Genomic DNA, 23,561 nt, shown 5'->3' with positions numbered 1-23,561 from the left:
CTAATACAAGTCTTGTTTTTAATGTTTCGTAATTCGATTCGCTCCAATCTGACGACTAAAATAAAGGTTATCAACATTCCAGTTGCCTACGCAATGGGTCTTAATTCTCATGTGGACCTTTGGCCGAGAAGGTTGGCTACCCCTGATATATATAAAATTAGACATAATTTGCAAATTACAATTCAGTTTCACAGAGGGAGAAAAACGCAATATGCATCTTCGTGATGCAGTCACAAATTAATGCAATTTTTGAAAGTATACCATGATATTGCGACAGAGTGAATGCATCATCTGGTTTTGTAAAATTGAAAAATTGACGTAAATAACCAAACGCTACTTCCCACTTGACAAAATTGAAACTATTTGTATTTTGACTTAGCTGCTTGGGTCGAACAAATGATTAAGAAAGACTGCAAGTCCTATTCCTTGAATACTTGACTAAGTGCATGTAGACTAGAGCAGGGCTCTTTAATCTGGTGAAAAAAACAATATTATCGACGAAATAAATTTTCTAGATGCAAAAGATTTTCGCGCTCCGCGCGACTAGATAGGGAATCAAGATAACGTCTGTCTCGTAACATTCATATGCGCGATTTTTGTGTATAGATAGTAAGCTGCTACATTTTATAACTTTTATATGCAAGGTATATCTAAAAAGAAATCAGTGATGGCATAGAACACCATTCAGACGCTCTCCGTGGTGCAAAAGTTCCCAGTACCCAATTTAACATGAGTATGTGACGTCCAGAAGGGGCACGTAAAAATATACGTCGGAATGCGGCCGTATGCTATATATCGAATCGAAGCACGACCGTCAATAACCAGAAGGTTGAACACCCCTGGGTAAGGTTATACGGAATCATTGAGTTATCTGGTGTACGAATTTCGAGTAAACGTTAGAAGGGTGTACCACGATGAAAAAGGTTGAAGAGCACTGGACAAGACATATGATATTTGACTACATCCCAAATTTCATTAATGACCAATGTCAAATTGGTAATACTGTTGGAGCCGGAGTCGGAGTCGGTACGTTTAAAGACTCAGGAGTCGGAGTCAGAGTCAGTATATTGAAAATATGTGGAGTCGGAGTCAGAGTTGGAGTCGGTGGTAAAATTTACCGACTACGCAGTTCTGCACAAGATACAGTGATTTATTCGACACCGTTTACTTGATGACTTGAAATTGACTCGTAAATGAAGATAATTAGTACAATTCGAACATTTTGTGGGAAAACGCCTAATTTGCATACATGAGGTCACAAATTGGTCAAAATTAGGTTTCTTAGGGACAAAAAATGTCAAAATTCTGATTTTATGTTTGAATCTTCCGTATTTTAGGTCAACAAAAATCGCCCTACTGATGACAGATAATTTGGATTTTTTATGTCAGGAAAATCGCGAGACAGTTTCGCTTCATAAGTGCTAATACTTTAAGACTCAATTTCACAGAATTGAGGCCAGAGGTGGATTATCCTATTGTGCAAAGTGTCCATAATTCCCAAATTGCCAACAGCCTACTGACAAAAACATATGGCTGTTTAGAGATGGTTTGTCGGGATTTGTGGAAAAAATAAAAAGTTAGAGCAGTAAAGTCAATCAGGGTGACTTCGACATGTTTGCAAAAGATTTCGGATTTGAAGTTGTTAGTGTCAGCAAATTAGTGAACAGTCGCTGGAAATCCCTGAAGTTTTTTTCCTGATCTGTGCCAATAACGGTATTGAAACTTCGCCACGGGAATACATTTTTCCTCTCATATATACAACCACTACTCTCAATGCTCCAAATTAAAACCTGTTTGTCAGTTTCGGTGCCATATATGTTGCGATCATACCGAAAGGTGTCGTCGGGTCGTACGTGTTAATATTACATTCGCCACCACTTATCTTTGCGGAAATGGAATTTTGGCACTTGTTCATATCAATTCGACCGCGCGGATTTAAAACAAAATCCCGAAATTCCAGCTACAGAATCGATTTGAAATAGTAAAAGCCTACCCAGTTTCTAAATATAGTATGATGTTATTTTCAAGAATGCTGCTGTTTTCACAAGCCTGCTGTGAATAGGCTATTTTAACAAGACAGATGACGGTTGCACGACAGTTGAACTAACATTTGAGGGGGTCCGTGTGGTCATTGACGGTTCAAAAGGGGTTCGCAAAGATAGCAGAGAGTAAATAGGATTGATATATAGAAGTGTATTTACGTAAGCCGATATACCTGAATCGTTTTAGTTCATGGAATGAGCATCACTGCGGACTTAAATCAATGGCTGGCACTTTTCTATTCGTTCTACTAAATCAAAGATTCTTACACTTTGTTCCGTTGCACACTTACTCTGCCTTCGCAGATTCGAAGGTGGGCCACGAGTTATTCTGGAATTTGGGTGAGAACAGCATAATATTGACAATAAGGCATGCAGACAAGCATAGCCGAATTGAAAGCGGTCTAACATCTCAATAGCTGATAAAAAGCACTCGTAACCATGTGGCAAGGCATGGCCCATGAGTGGGGTAATGTCCTCATCATATTTGAATTAATTTCTTTGATTCGTGTTGAATATCGTGTCGCAAGTCACGAGCACATTGTCTGGAGTTCAACCTACACTTCTAAAAATATTTTTCAGTATATAATGTAAACAGATATACGTGGGTAGTTAATCCATTTGGAAGCCGTAAATCAGGCAATCGTCTTCCAGATTAAGGGCAGCTCATTTTCACGAAAAGTTTGATTAGTTTTGGATGTGTCTTTCAAATCCTATTCGATGATGGGGGCAATCAAAATTGCACTATAATATGCACCTTAAAAAAGGGTATGTGAAGATGATTTTTGTCATTTCGACTGAAATTTAACAGCTGTAACTGAGAGACACTGCACTCTTTGCGAAAAGGGACGAAAAGGGTGGTGCGCGAAAAACGAATCCAAATCATAATTATCTGGTGGTTACAAATCCTACGTGACTACGTGCGTACCTTCCTACGTTGCTACATTGCATGCAAAAGTTGGATTAAAATGTTTTACTCGATTCATACCGCGGTATAAGTCTGAGGTAGGTTCTGGTTTCATGTGCCATGGGTGTATATTCACTTTTCGCCATTTCTTGTCATAAAGTGATCAGTGGCGACAAAACCGCGGTACCTGAACGTACATATTGTCGGTACGCCGAGGTGACCCGCCTGGTGAGCAACCATAGTCATGCAATGGTTGCGCAGTAGCCTAAGGTTGTTCATAAATACCTCTTTTTCAATTTTCAAGATTGTTAGACTGGCTAAAAAAGGTTGCACACCAAATTATAGGTTCAATCCCAACTATTAGATGTGAAGCTATAGTAGTTTGAAAATTTCGACTCGATTTTAAACGAATTATTATTATTTATTCAAATTTTACTGTCTACCGCATAAAAAACGATGCACGGCCCACTCCTAGGCGTTTACAAGACACCGTATATGCGCGGATCACGGGGATGGAGAGAAGCCTAGATCCCAATTGTTGATGATCTGATCTGATGTCTTCAGAACCCGTTAGAATATTCAGCTCGGACAGAGGACGATGGCTGCTGTTACATTTATCGCGAGACTACCACCATATAGAAACACGCCAGCAGCGCATGTCATGAAGACCTGCAGCTTTTATTGTTGGAAGCTATATCTATCAGGATGCATCAAATGGAATGATATATCGTAATTTAATTCATTTCTGCTTATATCCGTTAGGTTCTTCTTCATTGTAAAGAACAGGTGAGTCGTCACTGATAAAAACTGTACAAAATTTGTCGTTATTTCTACATACAAAGACAATCGGCTTGTCAATCCGGTATTCAAATGAGCTGAAAATAGCATTCTGAGAATAGCGCCCCCAGCCGATCGAACTTTTTCTTCGTCAAGAAGCTGGGACTTGGCCACGATGACTCCGTCCAGCTCCGTCTTAGTAGAACCTCCATGATAAAGGTTAAATGTCCAATGCAATTCAAATCTAATATATCTTCAAATAAGTCAGTAATGTCAAATATGATATAAGCTACCACATCACGTAAGCGGTGTCTTACAAAAAGCCTAAAAGTAGGCCGTGCTACAAGTCGACAGATACGGAATAAAAAAATTCAGAAAATATGCCAAATGCAAATGACCGGTGTAGTCAACAAACATCATAAATACCTCAAACAAACAAACACCACGGAACGAACAATGGAACAATTTTGTCACGGATTAAGCAACTAGTCATATACAAAGGTTGGAGGGAAGATACTAACACAGTGGTTTAAACTTGTGTTCAATAAAACGATAGGTGTTGCGTGAGCAAGTCACGGGGGTTTCGTGGACGTAAATACACAAACTCGACTCGTACATATGATTTCGCCCGTCTTGGTCATCATTGATTGCAGGTAATTGGGAGCGAGCAGTAGTCGAATTTTACTGTAGCGGTGGGTGGTGAGATAGCGTAGTGGTATAAACCACTGCTGCAACGCCGATGGGTTGCGGGTTCGAGGCCGACCGAGGTCAACTCGAGAACTCCTGTATAAGTGTTGGAGGTTTACCTAGACTCCTCCTCGCCATCTCATCCGTGCAAGCGGTGTCTTAGAAAATCCTAGAAGTTGCCCGTGCTACAACTCGGCATCTACGGAATAAAAATGAAGAAAATTGGCCTGGTGTAGATGGCCATGGTAGTCGAAAAACACCATGAATACCACAGACAACAACAACAATTGATCAGGTGGCAGTTCGTGTGCAGTGGCGCACACGGGGTAGACTGTGGTTCGACAAGCAACCCCAGTCTTTTTGAAATGTCAGCTCATTTTTAATTAAGTAATCGGTATCATGCTGTGACGCCGAACAATACAATGGCCCTTTCCGAGGTAATGCCTTGAATTTCTGAACTGGTATCTGAAAGGGAACAGCATAATCACACCGATCTTCAACTTTGAGCCGGAGCTAAATCTGAACCGGATTCATACTTTTCATGATACGTCCGGAATCGTGTTATAACCAGATTTCCCTTTAAATAACACTACCGGCGTAATAGAGCTGAGCCGGAACTGGGGCGGATGTAAGCAGGAATTTTGAATTTTTGGCCGGAGCAGCATCTTAGCTGGATCCTTACCTTTTCTAGATGCGACCGGGGTCGGATCTGAGCCGTATTCCCTTTTGAAGCAACATGATTGGAGTCGGACCAGGACATTTGTCGATCCGCCCAGCACTAGCGCCTATCAACCTGGATACCTACCTGGTTACACATACAGATATCATTGGCATCAGGAATATGAAAGTGTCTCAACCATCAGAGGTCATCACGACCCTGTTCATGAACCAGAATTTGTTTGTTTTATCGTAGCCTGACAGAATTCGGATATTGACTTCGTCTTGAAATACTGATTTTAACAGAATTCTTCCGCTGAAATGCGGAAGTCTAGCAGGATTTCCCGGATCCTTGCCGGATTATTCCGGACTCTACATTTGTGGAACAACAGTGATATTTTTTCAGAATCCGAATTCAAATTAGCACCCCGAGACGAACCCATTCGGATTCCGATATTTGAGAGTCGGAGTCCATCTCATGTATGAGCGCTGAATGTAGGGGAGACCGGGGACAATTGTAACACTTTTCGTATTTTCCAACATTACGTGTTTTTCTCGTGGAAATTTCACTTCCAAAGTTTTATATAAAGAAGCCAACAACTCGATAGTTGATATGAAAACTAAATTGGAACTCAATCAACAATCAATCATGGAAATTTTGGGTCGCAAAAATTGCTGCTCAAATGTTACAATCGCCCCGTGCCCTGGGGCAATTGTACCACCCTTGCGGGGCAATTGTAACAGTGTTATTTATAACCAAACAGAAACTAAATGAACAACGAACACGAAAGCACAAATTGTAATATTGTATGAAACTAAAGAAAGAGACGTTTGAACGCTTCCAGGCTACGCCCCACCGCATTTATGTCATCTGAATGCAATATCACCCTTCGTGTCTTGTTCAAGCTTAAAGTGTACAAGAGACACATTCATTCTATCATCTCCCTACACATATTCGGCCTCTTCTACCAAGATTCTGTTGTTCAGTGGGCATAATGGGTTGGTCATTCGGTCACCTGCGAAGGTGCGAAACCGACCTGGCTAACATATCTTGGTTGAATGGGCCGATGATATTATAGTAAAACGAGGACGCAACATTGTGTGGCGTCAAAGCTATAATGACATTTATCTGTGCTGTAGAAAATTAACATAAATTGTTCACATCAAATATCAAAATGTAAGTGGGCCATGATCATAGTCAGAGGACGAGATTTAAGCCATGACTATTGAAGTTCGACACACCAAAAGTCGATCAACATGATAAAGGGTTGTTGAATCACGAAAATAACCGAACCGTCAGATTCACTTCAACACTATTGTATGGCCGTTTCGCCAGATGATCATGTTAGAATTGGTATCGCAAGGCAGTATCTGTTCTGTTGAACTTCTGGCTGTTGCAAGATTATTCTGCAGTATAGATGAATGGTAATACCAACATAGAACAGAGACATTCAGAATTGATGACATATTGTAACGGGGCAAAAGTAACAGAGTGTTACGATTGCCCCTGACACTCTCGACCATGATTAGCGTCTCAGTATGGTACCTTCCCGGCGATGCAAGTCCTATTCTTTCCATCACCACGGTAGACTATAGCAACATTGTTCCAGCTACACATATTACGTTGTAACTACTTGAGGTACTATTCGTCTAGACAAATTATTCCAGACCAGAAAAACTTTACTCAGGGGTCAAAAATTTCGTTTTTTGCAAATTATTCCGGGGTTTCGCATCGTAGCTCAACGTAACTCCAGGTATAATAGGAGAGATAACTACTGCATGCGCACTTAAAATATCAAGCTGATTTCTCCATCCTACTAGCGGTGAGGTCGATTGTTACATTTGCCCCTAGTTACATTTGTCCCCGGTCTCCCCTATAGGATGACAATCAATAATGTCTATATACAAGTGTCGTATTTTAGATATTATCCAGTATCGGACCGTCTTCTACACACGAGCATAGCAATCACCACGCAATCGATTGATGACTGTCAAATTCTCAAGCATGTTCAATCTAATGTTGTGCAAGATGTGCACACATATAAAATTCATCTGTGTTGTTTTATGATATTTCCTAAGAGATTGATATTTGAGCCTCTCCTCTTAAACGGAAAAAAATCATAGGAAACCCTATCGGCTGTCAGGTTGGCTTTATTACGAGCGTCAGGTGTTTGTTAATAAGCGTGCAAATTAAGTTCACTTATAGGCGCTTTATCGCGATTCGACACCAACCCTCTCTCACGACAGATTTGTTTACAATTATACCCCGCACATAATCGAGTCGACACGCCTTTGGGCGAGACGGGAATCTGCCGAGATTCAGTTCCCTCCCCCGGTATCATTTCGGAGTTTCGTTAGTTCTCCAAGCAGGTGCCGGCTTCCCTAGTTAGCTAATATCATGAAACAGGTCCTTCCACCGGATTGCAGATTTAGCAGCTGTTGAAATCGTCAATTTCGTTCACGTTTCCATTGACAAGCTTATCCAGATAGTTTGCAAACTTAAGAACGCTTTCTTGTTAAACGCGAGCGATTATTTTTAGATTATAACTTGCTTGCATTCTGAAGAATCATGAACGGGCAGTTCTGCTGCGAAGGATTTATTTTCTTGCTAGCGTTCGGTAAGATTCTGTTTCGACCTTCATGATTTTTTCGGTATTCTGAATTTTCTACTGCAACATTGCTTACACAACCAAAAATTCTGTCATAGCACGGAAATATCCCGTTTGCATATGCATGCGTAATCGCTCCTAACAAGGTGCGTCATTATTTGCAATTTCGTAATTAAACACGAATCCCCCGACCCAAACCTGAGAAATGGAGGTATATTGATGAAGGTTGATATATCTTACAACAAATGGCGTAAGCGAAGAAGTATCACAATATAGCAAACCAAGTTATGTCGTACCATTAGGTTTTAAAATAGTGATCGCCTGTGGTTAGGAAGGACACTTCATAACCGACGACAGCCTCAAAGCAACAACTAGCGACCATACAAAACATCGCATCTGTAGTATAGCCTACTGACAGCAAGCCAACTATGCTAAGGAGATGATGTCCAATAAAAAAAAATTTAGGGTAACAGTCCCGTACAGCCTAATTACTTCATAACTATACTGCTGCATATTACTTTAGTGACACCGTATTTACTGGAAACTATTTAACGATGATCTTTTCGCAGTTGCCGTCAACGGACAGCAAGGAGCGGCGGGAAATGAACCAAGTTTCAGTAGAGTGAGTAACTGAGTATATGCGACAAAATGACGACTCTATGATTGACGAAAACCATCGTTTCAGTCGAGTAAATATCATATTTATAAATTTAGACTGCGATAAAATGGAAAGATAGAAAGGATACGAGAAAACTTGAAGTCCATCATCAAAATTCCACTGTTTGGCAGAATATTCGTATTTCTCGTGGCACTGACGCTTATCAGCACCCAACACCGCAATAATCATTGATCAGACCTTTGTGCATTTTCTACACTATAAGTCCTTGGATGGCATATAAGTATATTTATTAGATTTCCATCATAGCGTAGCGTGTATATCAAGTGAATCAGTGTATCCAAACGGTTGGAAATTCTGTCGTTTCTGGTGGGGAACATAAGCACTTGTAAAAACATTACATGAAGTAATATACCTAGGGTTGCATTTATTGCAAAAATCAATTTAAAACAAACACGTTTAGAACAAGGCCCATATTTAAAACATGTTTTTAATGTTGTTGTTTTTAGGACATGACGTCGCGTATCTTCAATTGTGACGTCATAGTGGGTTGACATTGACAATAAAAAATATAGGGTGAATTTAGCTCCATTGACGAAATATCTACGTACTATAGCTGCTGAACCGACTATTTTGACGGTTCCAACCATCCCATATCGTAAACACAATTTTGTTTTTGTTTTTCAAAAAGGCCTTTGTTTGAATGCAACCCTAAATATACCCATTTGTTATAGTCTTTTTGGAATGCAGATTGTATCATCAATTTTCCTTAGCTCATTGGCAACACTGCGATTGTTACTATCACTGCGATTGTTACAATCATTGCCATCAATTGCTGTTGTAATTCTTTTGTACGCTAACTGGGGATTTTCGACGTCTACTGCTCAGTGGTATTATGATAATCGAGCACGCCTGTAATCACATGCTTGCTCTATCGCGTATGCTGCGCTTGTGATGCCATACTGGTTCAAGGCCGACGACATCAAACGGAATTTATCCGAAAATGCATGACCGGCTGAGAGCAATTCCAAAGGACGTACCTGATTTCCGCTAAAACTAAAACATGACGATCAGGAGATGTGTTGCACGCTCGAGACAACAAAATATGGAAACATCTAAAATAGTTGTTATTGTGGAACAGATTCCAGAACAGACTTGGTCGTTTCGATTCGTTGTGAAGAGTTGGTCGGGGTCTCGTAAAAGGAGTGATTTAATTCTCATGCATCGTTGTGATCTGATGCGCCGGGGCGCATATCAGTGAATACTTATTGACAGGAGAATGCGTTTAAGGTCATCCGATCCGCGTCGGCGGTGTGTACAAAAGCGCGTCGTGCTAGGAGTCGATAGTTCAGCAATCGTAATAAATGATAGCGGCCCGGCGTAAATGGGCAATGTCATCAGCCAAAGGCAAAGTGAGAAGTCGATAACGCGCGCGTGAAGCATATCACACCGCAGCTGTAGGTCAAGTTACTTCATTGGATTTTATTTTTCTAATTTTCATCAGTGATCTCGCTAACAATAACTTTAAACCTTAAGTTAACTTGCAATAGAATAAGAACCCCACCAGTGTACAATGTACTGCCATGACGCCAGTGACTTTATCATTTGCGGTCAGGGCCTTAAACTCTTCGTGCGTGATTCGACTTGTTTGTTTCGCAGCAATTGGACGACGACCTCGTTCCGCTAGATTCCCAAGTTCCCCTCACCCCGCACATCCCTCCACCCATCGAGGCACCCAGGCGTGACATCACAGAAATCTTGGCCATCTACAGAATTATTATGTGGTACCTCGGAGGTAAGAAATAGCTAATCTTCAGCTCGAGTGAGGTTTCAATAATATTCTTTGTCAGAGTTCCAAGTCGAAGAAATTACAACGACCACTACGATAGATGACTCAGAGACCACAGTGACAACTACACGACCATACGTGACCACGGACACGACACTACCTGCACAGGTGGGTTGCTACACTCCAACTGAAATGAGTGGCTATTCACATCCAGAAGGTGCTACACGAAAACAAAACCTACCTCAGATAGCCTATATACCGCTGTATAAATCTAGCAAAATATTTTTTATAAGTCGAAGCTTGACAAATCAGAATAACCGTGAGTTTCCTAAGAAGGAACGAAGGACCGTAGTATTTATAACAATGATTTACACCTTGAATAGGGTTACCATATTTTGGGAATCTGAAAATAGGACACTTTTTAAAATTTTCAAGATTTGCAATACCGGAAGAAAATCCTAAAAAACAGTAGATTCTCCCCACTTCGTGGTCGGTTGACTAAGAAAAAGGTCAACTTCTCGGCTCACCTCCCGAAATAGCCGCCGGAGCGTTACTTCACTGCTGATTTACTGTATCTCAGTCTAATTTCTCCCTATATTTAACCAAAATTCTAAAATAAGAGTACAAAATCTCAAGAAAGAGGACAGTTGGACACTTTCAAAAAAGTCAAAAAAGAGGACAGAGGACGTATGGTAACGCTAACCATGATTCAATCAGAACCGTCTCTTCCGCAAAGTATATCCAAGTGAATAAAGTTAGAGATTGAATATATATACAGCTAAAACAAACGCCGATTGATAATGATGATTGGCTTGAACCAATGTTTCGAAACAAGTGTTCCACCGAACACTAGGGGTAACATGAACCAGTCTCAGGGGTTCCGTGGAGGTCAAGGCACATTCAACCAGAGTACAGAGTACTGTTCAGTAATGAATTACTTCTACTTTTTGGAAGTACTCAAGTAGTATCCCTTACTTCTGGTACTTACTCAAGTAGATATGATTTTCTCTACTTCTACTTCTACTTGGTAATATTTTGTGATCTACTTACTTACTTTTCGCTATTTTCAGTTTGTCAAGTAGAAGTAACTTAAACCCCCAGTACGAAAGATAACCTGAGGAATTTCGGGGCTGTTTTCACGGAGTACTAACATTTAATATTCATAAAAGTCTGGTAAAGCCCAGAAATTTTGTTGCGCTTCGCGCACAGTAGTTATGTAGTGACAAATATGTTCTCACGAAAGCATCAGTAAATATAATTAGGTACCGGATTGCTTGGTTCCGCTCACACCGCATTGTCGCCCATATCAAATATATCATCACAGTAAATATGGTTCACAATAATGTTTGAAACTGCCGTTTCGCAATCTAGCACTTACCTCTCATATCGTAATCTTGCAGCCAATGACGTGTCCTGCTAATCTGGAAAGTCTGTTTTTTTAACGCTACACCTGTTTTAGCAGATCATCATTGAAGCTTTATGGACAAAAGACATGAAATATATTTCCGCTTTTCAGAAGTGGTATTTATATTTCGCTTTCAATTCCGAGTATCATACATTGAGTTCTAATTACTTTCAGTTCTTGCGTCTCCAGAACATACATGTTGAGTTGAAGCATAAAAGCAAGTGCGGTAATGCCTCTATTTTCAGAAAATAAAGCCACACTAAATATAAATTCTACGATCCACAATATTTGTTATCAACATATACTAATCGCCCGAAGTGTTGAAACCGTATAAGATACAACTTTTGCATATTTTATCCTTGCCTGAACTTGGGGCCTTATAATATGGCGTAAGGGGCCATGACATGATATTCTTTAAAACGACGTCTTCTAGTAGACAAAGGGTTAGTGTCGCATTTTCATATCAATACTATAATTGTTATCCCATGTTTCGGAAAAATGCTAGTTCTGTCGACAATTGATACCTCCTGGGATGCATCAATACGAGAGATATAAGAGGATATGTAGTGTGTTGTTTGAAGCTGTTTGGAGGAATCTTCATTTTTTCATGCAATTTTTGCAAGTTTTTTCGATTTTCTACACAACAAACTTATTACTGGAGATAATTTTTACTATATGTAAATAGATCGCTTGATCATTTCACTGTGGTTTAAATTTGAGGTCCTTTCTTATTTGAAGTACATGCAGGCTGGACCGCCAAAAATTATATATTCACCGGACCAACTTTTTCAGGCTATTGATTTTCTGGAAGTCGTCAACATTTAGGTTTGCTACAGTGCCTTTGATACGGAACTACGCCAACGTCTCATACCGTAATAATTTCAAGGAACTTGTCCCTAAATGCAACTTTTTAGTGGAACTTTTGTGAAAAATAAGTGAAACTTTCCACGGATTTGACTGCAACAAAAACTTGACCTAGTATCAGGCAATTGGTATCAAGCTGTTGCGTTTCGGACGAACAATACGATGACACTTTACAAGTTGAAGACTCTGATTTCTGAACTGGTATTTGAACGGGAACATAGAAGTCACAATGATTTTCATCTAATATTCATTATTATTTTCATTTTGCGTGGTATTATATTTAAACGGATTCGATTTTTAACACTCTTTTGTTGCACAGTTCAGATTGTCCACCATCGATCTATGGTAATTTATTAGATATCTTATGGGTTAGGTATATTGTAGTAGAGTTTTGTTTTAATGACTCTGTAACAATTTGGAGCTGCGCTAAGCCGGGTTAGTGCGTCTGTGAAAGTCAGGAACCACTGATTGAACTCGTGCTTACATTGAAACACGCGAATAAGGAAATGCTGTTCAGTCTCTCACAAATCCGGCGCAATATTTAATCGACACCCCAAGTCTGAATTTTGAAGTAGGCTAGGCTCTGTTTTCGTGTTGCCACCTTGCGGATGTGAATTCGCGGTCCATTTGCTAAGACCAAAGAGTGTACCACAAGTGACTCGACGGCCGCGCGTAACGGCCAATCCTTTGCAGAATCCTTGTACTAAGTGGACGCCGGTGGGCACGTGCCAGTATTACCTGTTCGAAGACCGGCTGAGCTGGAACGACGCGAACGCCAAATGTCAGATGTCGTGCGATTCGAAGCTCGCGTTTCGACAGATCCAAGATGCTGGCGGATTGTCGTGAGTTTCCAGTTTCTCTCTGACGTATACTAGATTGTGTCACTACCTTCGACTCACTAGTCATATCGATCGATTGCACATTCTGACTCGAGTCAAATCAAGTTCGATTTTGAAGGTGACTCGAGTCAATTCACCGCACATTTTGATGCAAGTCAAGTCACTGAATTTTTGAAGATGACTCTAGGCAAGGCAACTTTTTCTTCAATGAATGTAGAACATTGTAAACCAGTGGGTGCAAACTAGGTGTAGGCTATTTATTATATTTTCACCATAGTGTGGGCTGTAAATCAGGTCAAAGACACTTTCAGGTACGAAATCGTGCATGCACGCCCTTTCCAAAGAGTGAAAATGGGACAAGTGCACCAATCCCTATGGAGATATATTAGTGAGTTCTCTGAGGGAATAGTGAGTTCTCTGTTCGTGTTCCACCGCTTTTGTATGTTATGAGATGTTACACGGGAACATCGCTGGGATATATCTCCATAAGAATTGGTGTATCTTACTCATTTTCACCTATTCATAAGGGCGTGACAGCAGACATTGGGAACATTAAAGTGTTTTAACCTGATTTACATCATATGCTAGGGTAAAAAATCGGCGAAATACACGATTTGGATTTACAGCGTACTGAGAGCAGTACTCAAGTTTAGAAGCGTCTGTCGATTCATCCCAAAGCCTCATTAATGCGTTTTTATTTTTGCAGTGCAGTGGTCAATACTATAGGCATTAGCTCCGACACGTTCTGGGTCGGCCTCACCGACTCTGACGGGCCAGCGACAGGGGCTGGTGCGAAATGGAACAGTGCCATCAGCGCGACATTTACTGCGCCAGACTATCTGACCCTGGGAGGAGTCCGTTCGTGCGGGTACTACGATGACGGTTCAATGAGCAACTTCTATTTCCAAGATTGTTATCAGACGCCAACCGACACACCCGCCGGATTTCTCTGCGAGTTCTGTTCGTAGGCGATTCGGCCCGAAGTTTGCCATTATATGACTTGGTGATTCATATCCAATAAATTCTGGTTGCGATTCGCTTAACACTGAAATACCGCTGCGTTCCTTTGCCGCGGCTCACCAGGGTAAGCTTAGTCGGCACCGTTACAGGATCGTCAGGTATTCAGTTATTATATGGAAAGTTTCATCAGGATCAGTTGCATCAAGGATTTCGAAACGAATTTTGGTAGTCTTTTAATCAGACACCCCCCATGGCCTACACAACATGATATCGGTGCCTTTTATGCTACGGAAAATGGAACAATGCCAATTCTGGGTCAAATTGAGGATAATGTATTAATTCGGTCATATCTATTTCATAGCATATTTAAGACTGTGCTGCGGGTCAATTTCTATTTCCGTGGAATGTCGCCTAGGATAACGTACACGGCCTTGTGGTGCATGTTTCTTGTGGTCGGATGGTCTCAAAATCTCCAGTACCGAAACTACGATTCTCGTTGTTGAACTAACTCTCAGTGGAAAGGGGTGTATTATCTAAGATTCTGAGTACTCGAATAAATCGTCGCTTATTGCTCAACTCGAATTTGTATTAAATTTAGATTCGACTAATCGATTCCTTTTGTCCTTTCCTGTCCAATAACTACCGCTAATTAGACTAGGAGTTGAACCTCTGCTCTATCTCGTCCCCGCTACGTTGGGCTTACCATATTTTGGAAATGTAAAAAGAGGACACTTTTTTCAGAAATTTGATTCTTGTAAAACCGGAGAAGAATTCTCAAAAACCGGTGAATTTTTCCCACTTCGTGACCGGTTGACTAAAAAAAAGCTCATCACTTCGCGCTCAGAGCCCAAAATACCGTTTTTCTCCGCATTGCTAGGTGGATGACTAAAAAAAAAGGTCATCTTTCCGCTCGGAGCTCAATATAGCGTTTTTCGCTCCGAAATACCCTCCGGAGCGTCACTTCTGTGCTAATTTACGGCATATCACTCGCAATTTGCTCTAAATCTGACCTCAAAAACGAGGACAAAATCTCAAAAAAGAGGACAAAAGTACGTCCTCCGAGGACACTTTCAAAAAAGCCAAAAAAGAGGACGTATGGTTAGCCTACGCTACGTGCGATTCAAATGATTTATGTTACCGCTAGATCGCGGCAGGTTCGCGCGCAAAATAGAATCTCCGGAAAAATATCTGAACCGAGCCGCAGCTTCAATGAACTATAACGGGCGTGACACTAAATGTCGTAACTTTCTCTACATCCCCTCATACTCAGTCTGCACGCGTCTCAGGGATTTCCACTCGCTCCTGGCCCACTTATTCTTCGGAGCTTTCCAAAGAGCGAACGATCACACGCCGCGTATCCGTTTTATTCCAAGACAACAACAAGATTCACCAAAGGTTAATTGCGGCTCTGCGGTTGGTAAGGAAAACGGGTCATAGTCGAAAGTTTAGTTCGAGTCAGTTGACTTCTAGCAGAATTCGCAAAGGTAATAGGAAGGGGTGTTCACAGAAGTGGTGGTGCAGACGTTGAACCTAATGCCGGTAGTTACTGCGGATCCCGGAGCATAATATGCGCACCCTGCGATTGCAGGGCTAGTGTCGTAATCAGTCGCATCAGTCGGTTGTTTCGTGAAATCAGTGCCATCCACCCACTTGGCAGTCGCGACGGTATGGGCGCTGTCCGCGTCAGAAGCGCCGATCCAAACGTTGGCTCCAGCTGGCACGCCTGGGAACATTCCTACGATATTTCTGCAAACAAGAATTGCAATGTTCTGAGGGAGACAGCTAGAATATAATAAGCTTCTCCAACTTGTATTGGAATCACGAAGTTGAACTAAATTCAGCACTAGCACCAACTGCGACTAAAATTCAGGTCAGTTCATATCAATTCAGAGTTCCTTTTCGAAAAATTGGAATGGGAAATGCCTGTTCAATAAGCTTGGATTGTCTCGCACTATAAAGTAATCCTGTATCATTTTTTTTTAAACGGGAATATGATTATAATCAAAATGAGAGAACAAAGATATTTCAAAAAATAGATTAGAATATGATTACCTACATTTCGTTCTATCTAGTATAAATACACAACTAGAATTATATGGTCGCCTCTGGCGCAGTCGCGACACCAATGGTTGCTGGTTCGAGTCTCGGCTCTGCCATGTTTCTATGTGTCGGAGGTTTATCTAGGCTCCTCATCAACGACCTCGCTGTTAACGCAGCCTCTTAAAAAAGCCCAGAAGAAGAGTGAACCTCGCTCGAAAGTCGGCACCAGAGACCTGAAGTGGATTCACAAGACCGAGAGAGAATGAAGAGTGGGAGTGCACGTGGAAGTGAAAGTCGTCCTCATTGCCAACGCAAAGACACTGGACTTTAGGATATGTACGGTCGTGGCGCACAAGCCCTAAACAGGCGATACGCGCCACTTTAAAAACTTTATTAATAATAATGATATTAATCTGGTCGCCTCCTCTGTCACGATCGTACACGCTGTCGCTTGGTGAACTGAGAGAGAGACAGAGTGGCGTACTCACGCGAAAGTAGTTTTCGTAGTAGCGTCCGTCGCTTTGATTGCCGATGCTTCATGGGCTAGTTCGGAGCTGCACCGCGCGGCGCACGCGTCTTTGGCTTGGTTCCAAGTCCACTTCCCGTAGAAGACATAATAACTGCAGGTGCCAACCTTTTTCCACTGGGTGCACGGGTCCTGTGACAACGAATTGTATAACAATCCTGGACACAATGACTCGAACACACGAATGGCGTCACAATCAGTACGCAATTTTTTGGAACAATTTTTCGGTAGTGGCCTGACCATATTGGAATTTTGCTTTCGAAATCAGTGCAACGGTAGCTTACGATTGATACATGTTTTATCAGATTTGGCGCGCCACAAGTCATTTGCTGTGTCTGGATTCCCAGCCGTGCAGTCACATGCGTCGTATCAGTTCGTAGGGTACAGTTAATGACGATGAATTTAGATTTCGGTCGAAAAGACAAATTTGCTGATTTGCGCGGTATTCGGACCTGATTTTTGATTATTTTAAAACTGGCCTCAAAATCGGATATGAGATCTCTAATATTTGAATCTGATACTTTTGAACTGTGAATCGATTTTAGTATGGAGAGAGTAACTAAAACGTATTTTTTTTTGTCGCTAGCAGTTATATTATCAATGTCAAATATTTAGTATCAGTCATTTCTTCTCATCGTAGAAGCCTTGAAGCCTGACTCGGTGGCATCACGCTGAGCATAAACAGGTAACATCTTAATGGAAGCTATACCACTGGCTGGCAAAAGAGTACTTTTACTCTTTCGAAGCACTCGAGTAGGTTATGTGCACTATTTGCTAGAGTGTTTATGGACAAATCAAGCCTAGAATTCCTCTTCGTCTACTTACTTACTGATAATATGATACGATTTATCCAGGCAGTTACATTCTACACTTGCTTCAGTGTTAGCAACGCCTTATTTCACCACCTCAAGCACAAGTATTCAAGTGTTTCGGAACTTCCTCAACTCGTTATGCTTTAAGACTATTATGCTTTAAAACACTTGGCGGTATTCATTTTTTTAATCAGCACTACGGCTATAATACTTACTTTTTGAATACTTTGAATACGCTACTTCCAATTGTATTTCAGTAGAAGTTTATGACGCTATTTCTACATGAACATTGAACACCAACGACGACAACTTCCACCACCTCTGGCTATGATTAAGCAGCTGCATTAATACGAAGTAATAGGATACAGTCATTGTCGAGAAATTAAAAAAATAACTCTTATGGCTTGCAACTCTGCATTAAATTACCGATATAAAGGCACATTCTTAATATCATGACTCGATTGAAAGCTTACTTCCCGTATCACTGAAATATTCAACCGGACTTTTCCCAACCCCAGCTTCAAATGGTACAAATAGCCTGCTAGTTTGTTATTTTAACTACAAATACTCACGACTGTCGGAGGCGCAGCGGTGGCTGCAGTGGTCGTGGTCGGACGAACTGCAAAAGAGCAAGAGTGTTGTGGCGGGAAAGTTGGCGCCACGTCTGATATAAAAAAACTCACTCAGTTTCAACAGCTCCTTATAGACCATGTACTGAATGTACGTATCTATGACGCTTCTGGACGGAGGGCGGGGGTTGGGATTCGGTAGGGGTGGGTAACCTGGGTATGGCATTGGTTGAGGATATTGTATGACAGGTTGGGGTTGGGGTTGTCCTTGTGGCGTGATCTGTGATGTAACAGAAGTTGGAGCCTATAGGCATGCACTGATGACGTCAATGAACTTACCGCTCCGTGCCGGATGCCAGGACCATCCTCATCCGATCCGTCACCAGAGCCAAAAGCCCGGTTCGCGACTGAGAGAACATAAAACGGTTACAATTTCAGATCGACATATATTCGAACGCAATCTCACCTGCGAGAAAACAGACGGCGACTAAAATCTTCATCTTAAACTACGGAGCTGAAAACAGTTGGCATTTGATAAGAGCATGTAGGTGGATTTAGAAAATACGCATTTGATGGCATGGTTGATGAGGATGTACGATCATTTTGTAGTAAGATTCGCGTATACAATTCCTAATGTTTTCATGTGACAACCAATAATGAGGCGTGTCCCTTTGACAAACATTGTGTGGTTTATCGATTTTCGGCCTTCAGAGCCACAGGTGCGCAAATTACAACCGTGACAACTTTTTGTCTTTCTTACTTTAAACTCCTGAACAAACTGGAGCAGTAATCGGCATTCGCACGCCTTCACGCACAACGCTGGGTCTGTTACCTGTGAGCTATCCAACCCTGGTCAGAGTTGGAACGCTAGAAAATTTCAGGCTTCACCCAACTAGATTAGAATTTTAGTGACGGGTGAAGGATGTTTATACAAATTCGATTACAAATAGAATAATTTAATGCGAAAAAACTTGGAAATTGAATTTTATTTCGTATTAGAAAGAAATACGACAAAAATCAAATTCAGTGCATATCAAATTCGAGTTCATTCTCGAAAGCGCGAGAAGGACAAATGTCTGTACACCGAGCTTGGCTCGTATCACACTGTATCGCACTGTGCTCTATCACACTAGCATTTTCGGGAAAACCGCAATTAGATTAGAATTACAATGAGAGCCCAGAGGCATTTTAAAGTAAATTATAATTACATTACAATTACAATTACAAATTGGTCTAAATAGACAACTATAACTATTTACGTGTCCCATTCTCGTACCAGCTTCAAGATGAAAACATAATTTCGATAGAATCGTTTAATAGTAATCGATTGACAAGTGAATCGCGTAGTGACTTCACAAACTACGGTTCAACAATCCGCAATATTGCGGAAAGGGCAACCGAGATGATATTCGTTTAAATTGGACCTCTACATAAATTCTATCATATCCATTGCGAGGTCCGTTCTATTAGACACGTCTCGTCTACGCGATCTGACGCGTAAGCTCGCGAAAACGCCAAAAGCCGTGACGGAACCGCTAAATTAGGGTGATCGATACTCTCGCGCTCCCGTCACGCACTCTGCTCGCAGTGCCCTGTCTTAACGCCGCGACGTCGCCTGCTGAGTGACACACGATACAAGTCACAGAAGGTATTTCATGACAATTTTGATACGCCCTCAAGGCGAGACTCTGAAAATATGTTATTGCGAGAATTCTCCCCAAGATTTCGTCGACTAGCGGCGACAGGTACCTGCGTCGCTTTGTTCCGCCGACTTGCGCTATCTATCCGTACAATTGCGACGGTTAGATTACTATCGAACAAAGCTTTAAATTTAGACGAGATTCACTTTGCGATCTCGTGAAACGAAATTATTTTCTAGAGGCCGCTCTTGAGAGAGACGGCTGAGAGTCGAATCATGTTTCATCGGTAAATCTGCAAGTATTTTCAGAAATACAATGATATCTAAAGGTCCGTATTCCGAGGAATTGGCATCAGCGTAAGCTATACTGGTGCTTCTCAACCATCACATATATATAAATATTATTCAAAATTGCGCAATGTGAAAGGCTGAATGCTTTTCCTCTGATTAGAGAAATAAAACTCCAAATTCTAAACCGAATTATGAATTTCAGACGCATAGTTTAGAACTGCCGTAATATCAAGTCCTATATTTTTGATTTATCCTCCGTCACTGCGGTGCAAGTGTTATAGCAGACTGACTCAGATTACCTTTAAAACATAATTTTACCACATTCAATATAATTTATATATACCTAATAATTGTGATTGCTGTAACCTGTACATTACATAATAAATTGCGTTCGAGTGACACAGAAAGAAACAATGCGGTGCTGCAAATTGTTTGTAACCAACACCAAGTTATGACGCAGACTACGTTCGGTTATTACCACCAATAACACTCCGAATTCTCTATATGCTATCACAGTCGCATATCGCGTAAATTGCTCGCTCGTGTTTATGTAATCATGTTCTATATTCTTCGTTACGCAATACGCCCATTTTCTGCTCGTGTGAATTATAGACGGCGCAGAATCTTATGATTCTTCGAACAGATCAAATGTACTGATAAAGGCTAACATGTTAGTCGCACGGAATAGATATGTCGATACTATAATATGGCCTATGTATAGTTTGAGTACTTCGTTGTTATTGAAAAGAATTATTCGGACTACTTAAGTAAGGTTTTTCCTATTACACGTATGAGACTACTCCCGTACTTCTACCTGAACCGTTCATTGGCCAAACGACTTGTATTTTATGCTTTGAATTACGAAAAGTTGAAAGTAGTTTTGTCCTATGTGTTTGCATCGCTTTTACGAGTGTAATTGTCATGAAATCCACGTGAAATATACCATATATGGAATTTTACCAACAAAATTCCAAAAAAAAAATATCAGCGCCTAGCAAACGGATAAATCAAAGTCTCGGCAATAAATTACTCCAGCACCTCACATCGTGAGAGTTTGAATACGATGCCGTTTCATCTCGCACTAGTCTTCGAAAACATTTAATTCGGAGCGTCCTCCAAGAAATGTAACTGTCGAACAGAGCACTCAAAAACGAACTGGATTACAAAGCACAGCCCAACGTACCAACAAACACTATAGGTATAATTACCTCATGAAAAATCAATCAAGCCGCTTGAAACTTCTTCGGCTCGCATATCGTACGACCACTCGAGGTTCGCTTAACAACACCATATATCACGGTAACTAATATTTTAGAAGACTGCGCCTATTTGTAGTGTCCGTGGGTAGTTTGCGTAGGTCGCATTATGTAATTTCATAATAAGAAACTCCCGATTAACCGCTAGAGTTTAAATGTTTTGATATCGGTACTTCTATATGCGAAATCGTGTACAGTCCTTACTTCTACTTCTACCTCTACCCGAGTAGCGATGGTGATTGCATTGCCGCCTCTGCATTCAGCATAAACAGAATTTTGATCAAATCCGACCGTGATGCTCCGAATTCAACAACGTTTCGCAGATTCACGGGTCACGAAATTGCTGGGTCGAGTCCGTGAGTGGAAACGAAAAATATTGATCAACAGTAGTGAGTTATTTTGAAGCCAAGTACGCAGAACATTACAAAGTTTCTGATAAGCGCGCTGAAACCAGCAATCAAGCACGCGATTCCGGGCATACTTCGGCCAATCGTGCCATCATCAACATCACTATCAAAACATGTTGAAGCCAAGCATTTAGAACTAGTAACTTACAATCCAACTACTTGTTCCACGCCTCTGGCGGTATTATATTACCCGTACATGTAATACCGCACGATTGGAAATAAACTTGTATCGCTGTCACAACACTGCGACACCGAACACGTGACCAGCCTTGATTGACTGGAGTAATTTCAGCTTTTCCGAGTTATATTAGAATTAAAGTTATAGCTTCACATTTTTTCATTCAAATTAGACTGGAATTATAATAATAAATACGCAACTTTTTTTCCGAATTTGAATAACATAACCGAACTCGTGAAAACTTGGACATTGAATGAAGTCCAGTTTATATCAAATTAGAGCCCATTCTGATAAGCATGAGAATAGCAAATGCTTATGCAGTAAGCTTTGCTCGGTTCGCACCATACGGCTCCTTCGGCATTTCAGGAAAACCAGAAATCGGACTAGAATTAAAATTAGAACAAAGACACATTTCATATATTAGATTAGAATTAGAATTAGAACAAAGACACATTTCATATATTAGATTAGAATTAGAATTAAAGCGGGGAAAGATTCACAACTTCGATTAGAATTAGAATACTGGGCATTTCAATCTTTTTAGTCTTATAGACAGGGTTGCCTTCGACATGGACCCAAAAATAAGGACATACTCTGTGTAAGTGGAAATAGCGGTCTTTCCTATGGCTTCCATGTTAATGCCACGATTGCGGATATTGCAATCTGCGAAAGACTAGCCATTCAACTGTGTCTGATACCTTTGAATTCTCTCTCATAATCGTAACGAATAACGTTTTTACGCTTGGTCATTTTAACTAATCGGATTTAGCCTTATTTGTTGCTAAAGCTATATGTGCAATATAATTTAGATAGATTTATCAATGATTTACAGCTTCACAACTTTTTAGCCTATGTGTCGACTGCACTGGTACTTCTGTTTACTGCTGGTACTGCTGTCTACTGTTAAAATGACGCCCGCTGTGACAGATTGATACAGTCGAAATTGCTATACCACTCAGGCACTCACTGCCGCCCTAGCTATCTCACCACTTCGAAGTCAAATCCTGTGGTATGCAGGCCGACACCACGGGTGTTTCTTTCATTTATGATGTCATAAAATCACCACGCAAAAGCATAATTTTATTCAGAATATTATGCAAAAGGGATACCAGAGGAAAAGATCGAAGATCCGTAGTTGTTGAAAATAAGACAAAGTAAGGACGCAAGTGGAAAACAAGGACATTTCTTTAAAACGAGGACGGTTGAGTTTTCTAAAACCTGGCATTTCAAAATAAGGACAAATCTTAGAAACAAGGAAGGAATTGCAACCATGCTTATAGATAACTAAAACATTCTAGTTGACAAGTCTGTGCGGGATTACAGCACTGTGTTAGTATGAAGCGGCTCTCGACTGATGACGATAAATTGTGTGTGAATTGAATGCCTAAAGTTTCTCGAGACGTTAATTAGTCTAACAACATACGTTTAGAATAACATTTCGGAAAACTGCACATGATAAAGCTGAAAGTATTTGATCATGGAAGGGATTTGCTTCATGTTCCGGAATGTTGAAATCCTGCTCACTGTTTCCGTGATGGTGTAATTCGAATTACGTCTGGCGTTGCTCATTCTCTCGAATTCTATTGGAAGCGGTTCATGACATGTGGTAAGAATGTATTTCTCATGCGGCTCACATCGACACCATTAATACACTATTATTATATAAACAGGCAAACTCCACTATATAGCTATTA

The 23,561-nt window shown here is 40.8% G+C and overlaps 2 protein-coding genes across 4 annotated transcripts in view; one reads left to right on the top strand and one right to left on the bottom strand.

Annotated features, from left to right (window-relative positions):
• Positions 1 to 7,453: 7,453 nt before the first annotated feature.
• On the top strand, positions 7,454 to 14,223 carry LOC145448923 (uncharacterized). The gene is made up of 6 exons (XM_080327383.1): positions 7,454 to 7,685; positions 8,246 to 8,298; positions 9,952 to 10,087; positions 10,143 to 10,249; positions 13,044 to 13,192; positions 13,896 to 14,223. Exons 1-6 carry the CDS (start codon positions 7,637 to 7,639, stop codon positions 14,155 to 14,157), a joined length of 756 nt encoding a protein of 251 aa, XP_080183509.1. The 5' UTR covers positions 7,454 to 7,636; the 3' UTR covers positions 14,158 to 14,223.
• Positions 14,224 to 15,497: 1,274 nt separating this feature from the next.
• LOC145436202 (uncharacterized) overlaps positions 15,498 to 23,561 on the bottom strand; it is a 236,855-nt gene continuing 228,791 nt past the window's right edge. For all 3 annotated transcript variants that reach the window (XM_080313556.1, XM_080313559.1, XM_080313568.1), the window contains exons 2-7: positions 18,563 to 18,612; positions 18,436 to 18,503; positions 18,211 to 18,376; positions 18,100 to 18,146; positions 16,678 to 16,847; positions 15,498 to 15,895 (exon numbers count right to left, since the gene is read on the bottom strand). In XM_080313556.1, the coding sequence (XP_080169682.1) occupies positions 15,616 to 15,895; positions 16,678 to 16,847; positions 18,100 to 18,146; positions 18,211 to 18,376; positions 18,436 to 18,503; positions 18,563 to 18,596 (765 nt within the window). In that variant the 5' untranslated portion in view covers positions 18,597 to 18,612 and the 3' untranslated portion in view covers positions 15,498 to 15,615. The remainder of the gene's footprint in view (positions 15,896 to 16,677; positions 16,848 to 18,099; positions 18,147 to 18,210; positions 18,377 to 18,435; positions 18,504 to 18,562; positions 18,613 to 23,561) is intronic.

The sequence above is a fragment of the Botryllus schlosseri genome, chromosome 1, assembly GCF_051294905.1.
Source record: "Botryllus schlosseri isolate E-star chromosome 1, Bs_hap1, whole genome shotgun sequence".
NCBI classification, from domain to species: Eukaryota; Metazoa; Chordata; class Ascidiacea; order Stolidobranchia; family Styelidae; genus Botryllus; species Botryllus schlosseri.
This window is presented reverse-complemented; position numbering and strand designations above follow the sequence as displayed.

What these genes read in the sequence shown, in the direction of transcription:
- LOC145448923 (XM_080327383.1), top strand. Translation starts at nt 7,637, where the DNA reads ATGAACGGGCAGTTCTGCTGCGAAGGATTTATTTTCTTGCTAGCGTTC. An exon ending in TATTTTCTTGCTAGCGTTCG is followed by an intron (nt 7,686 to 8,245) that starts GTAAGATTCTGT and finishes ATCTTTTCGCAG; the next exon opens with TTGCCGTCAACGGACAGCAA. An exon ending in ACACGACACTACCTGCACAG is followed by an intron (nt 10,250 to 13,043) that starts GTGGGTTGCTAC and finishes AATCCTTTGCAG; the next exon opens with AATCCTTGTACTAAGTGGAC.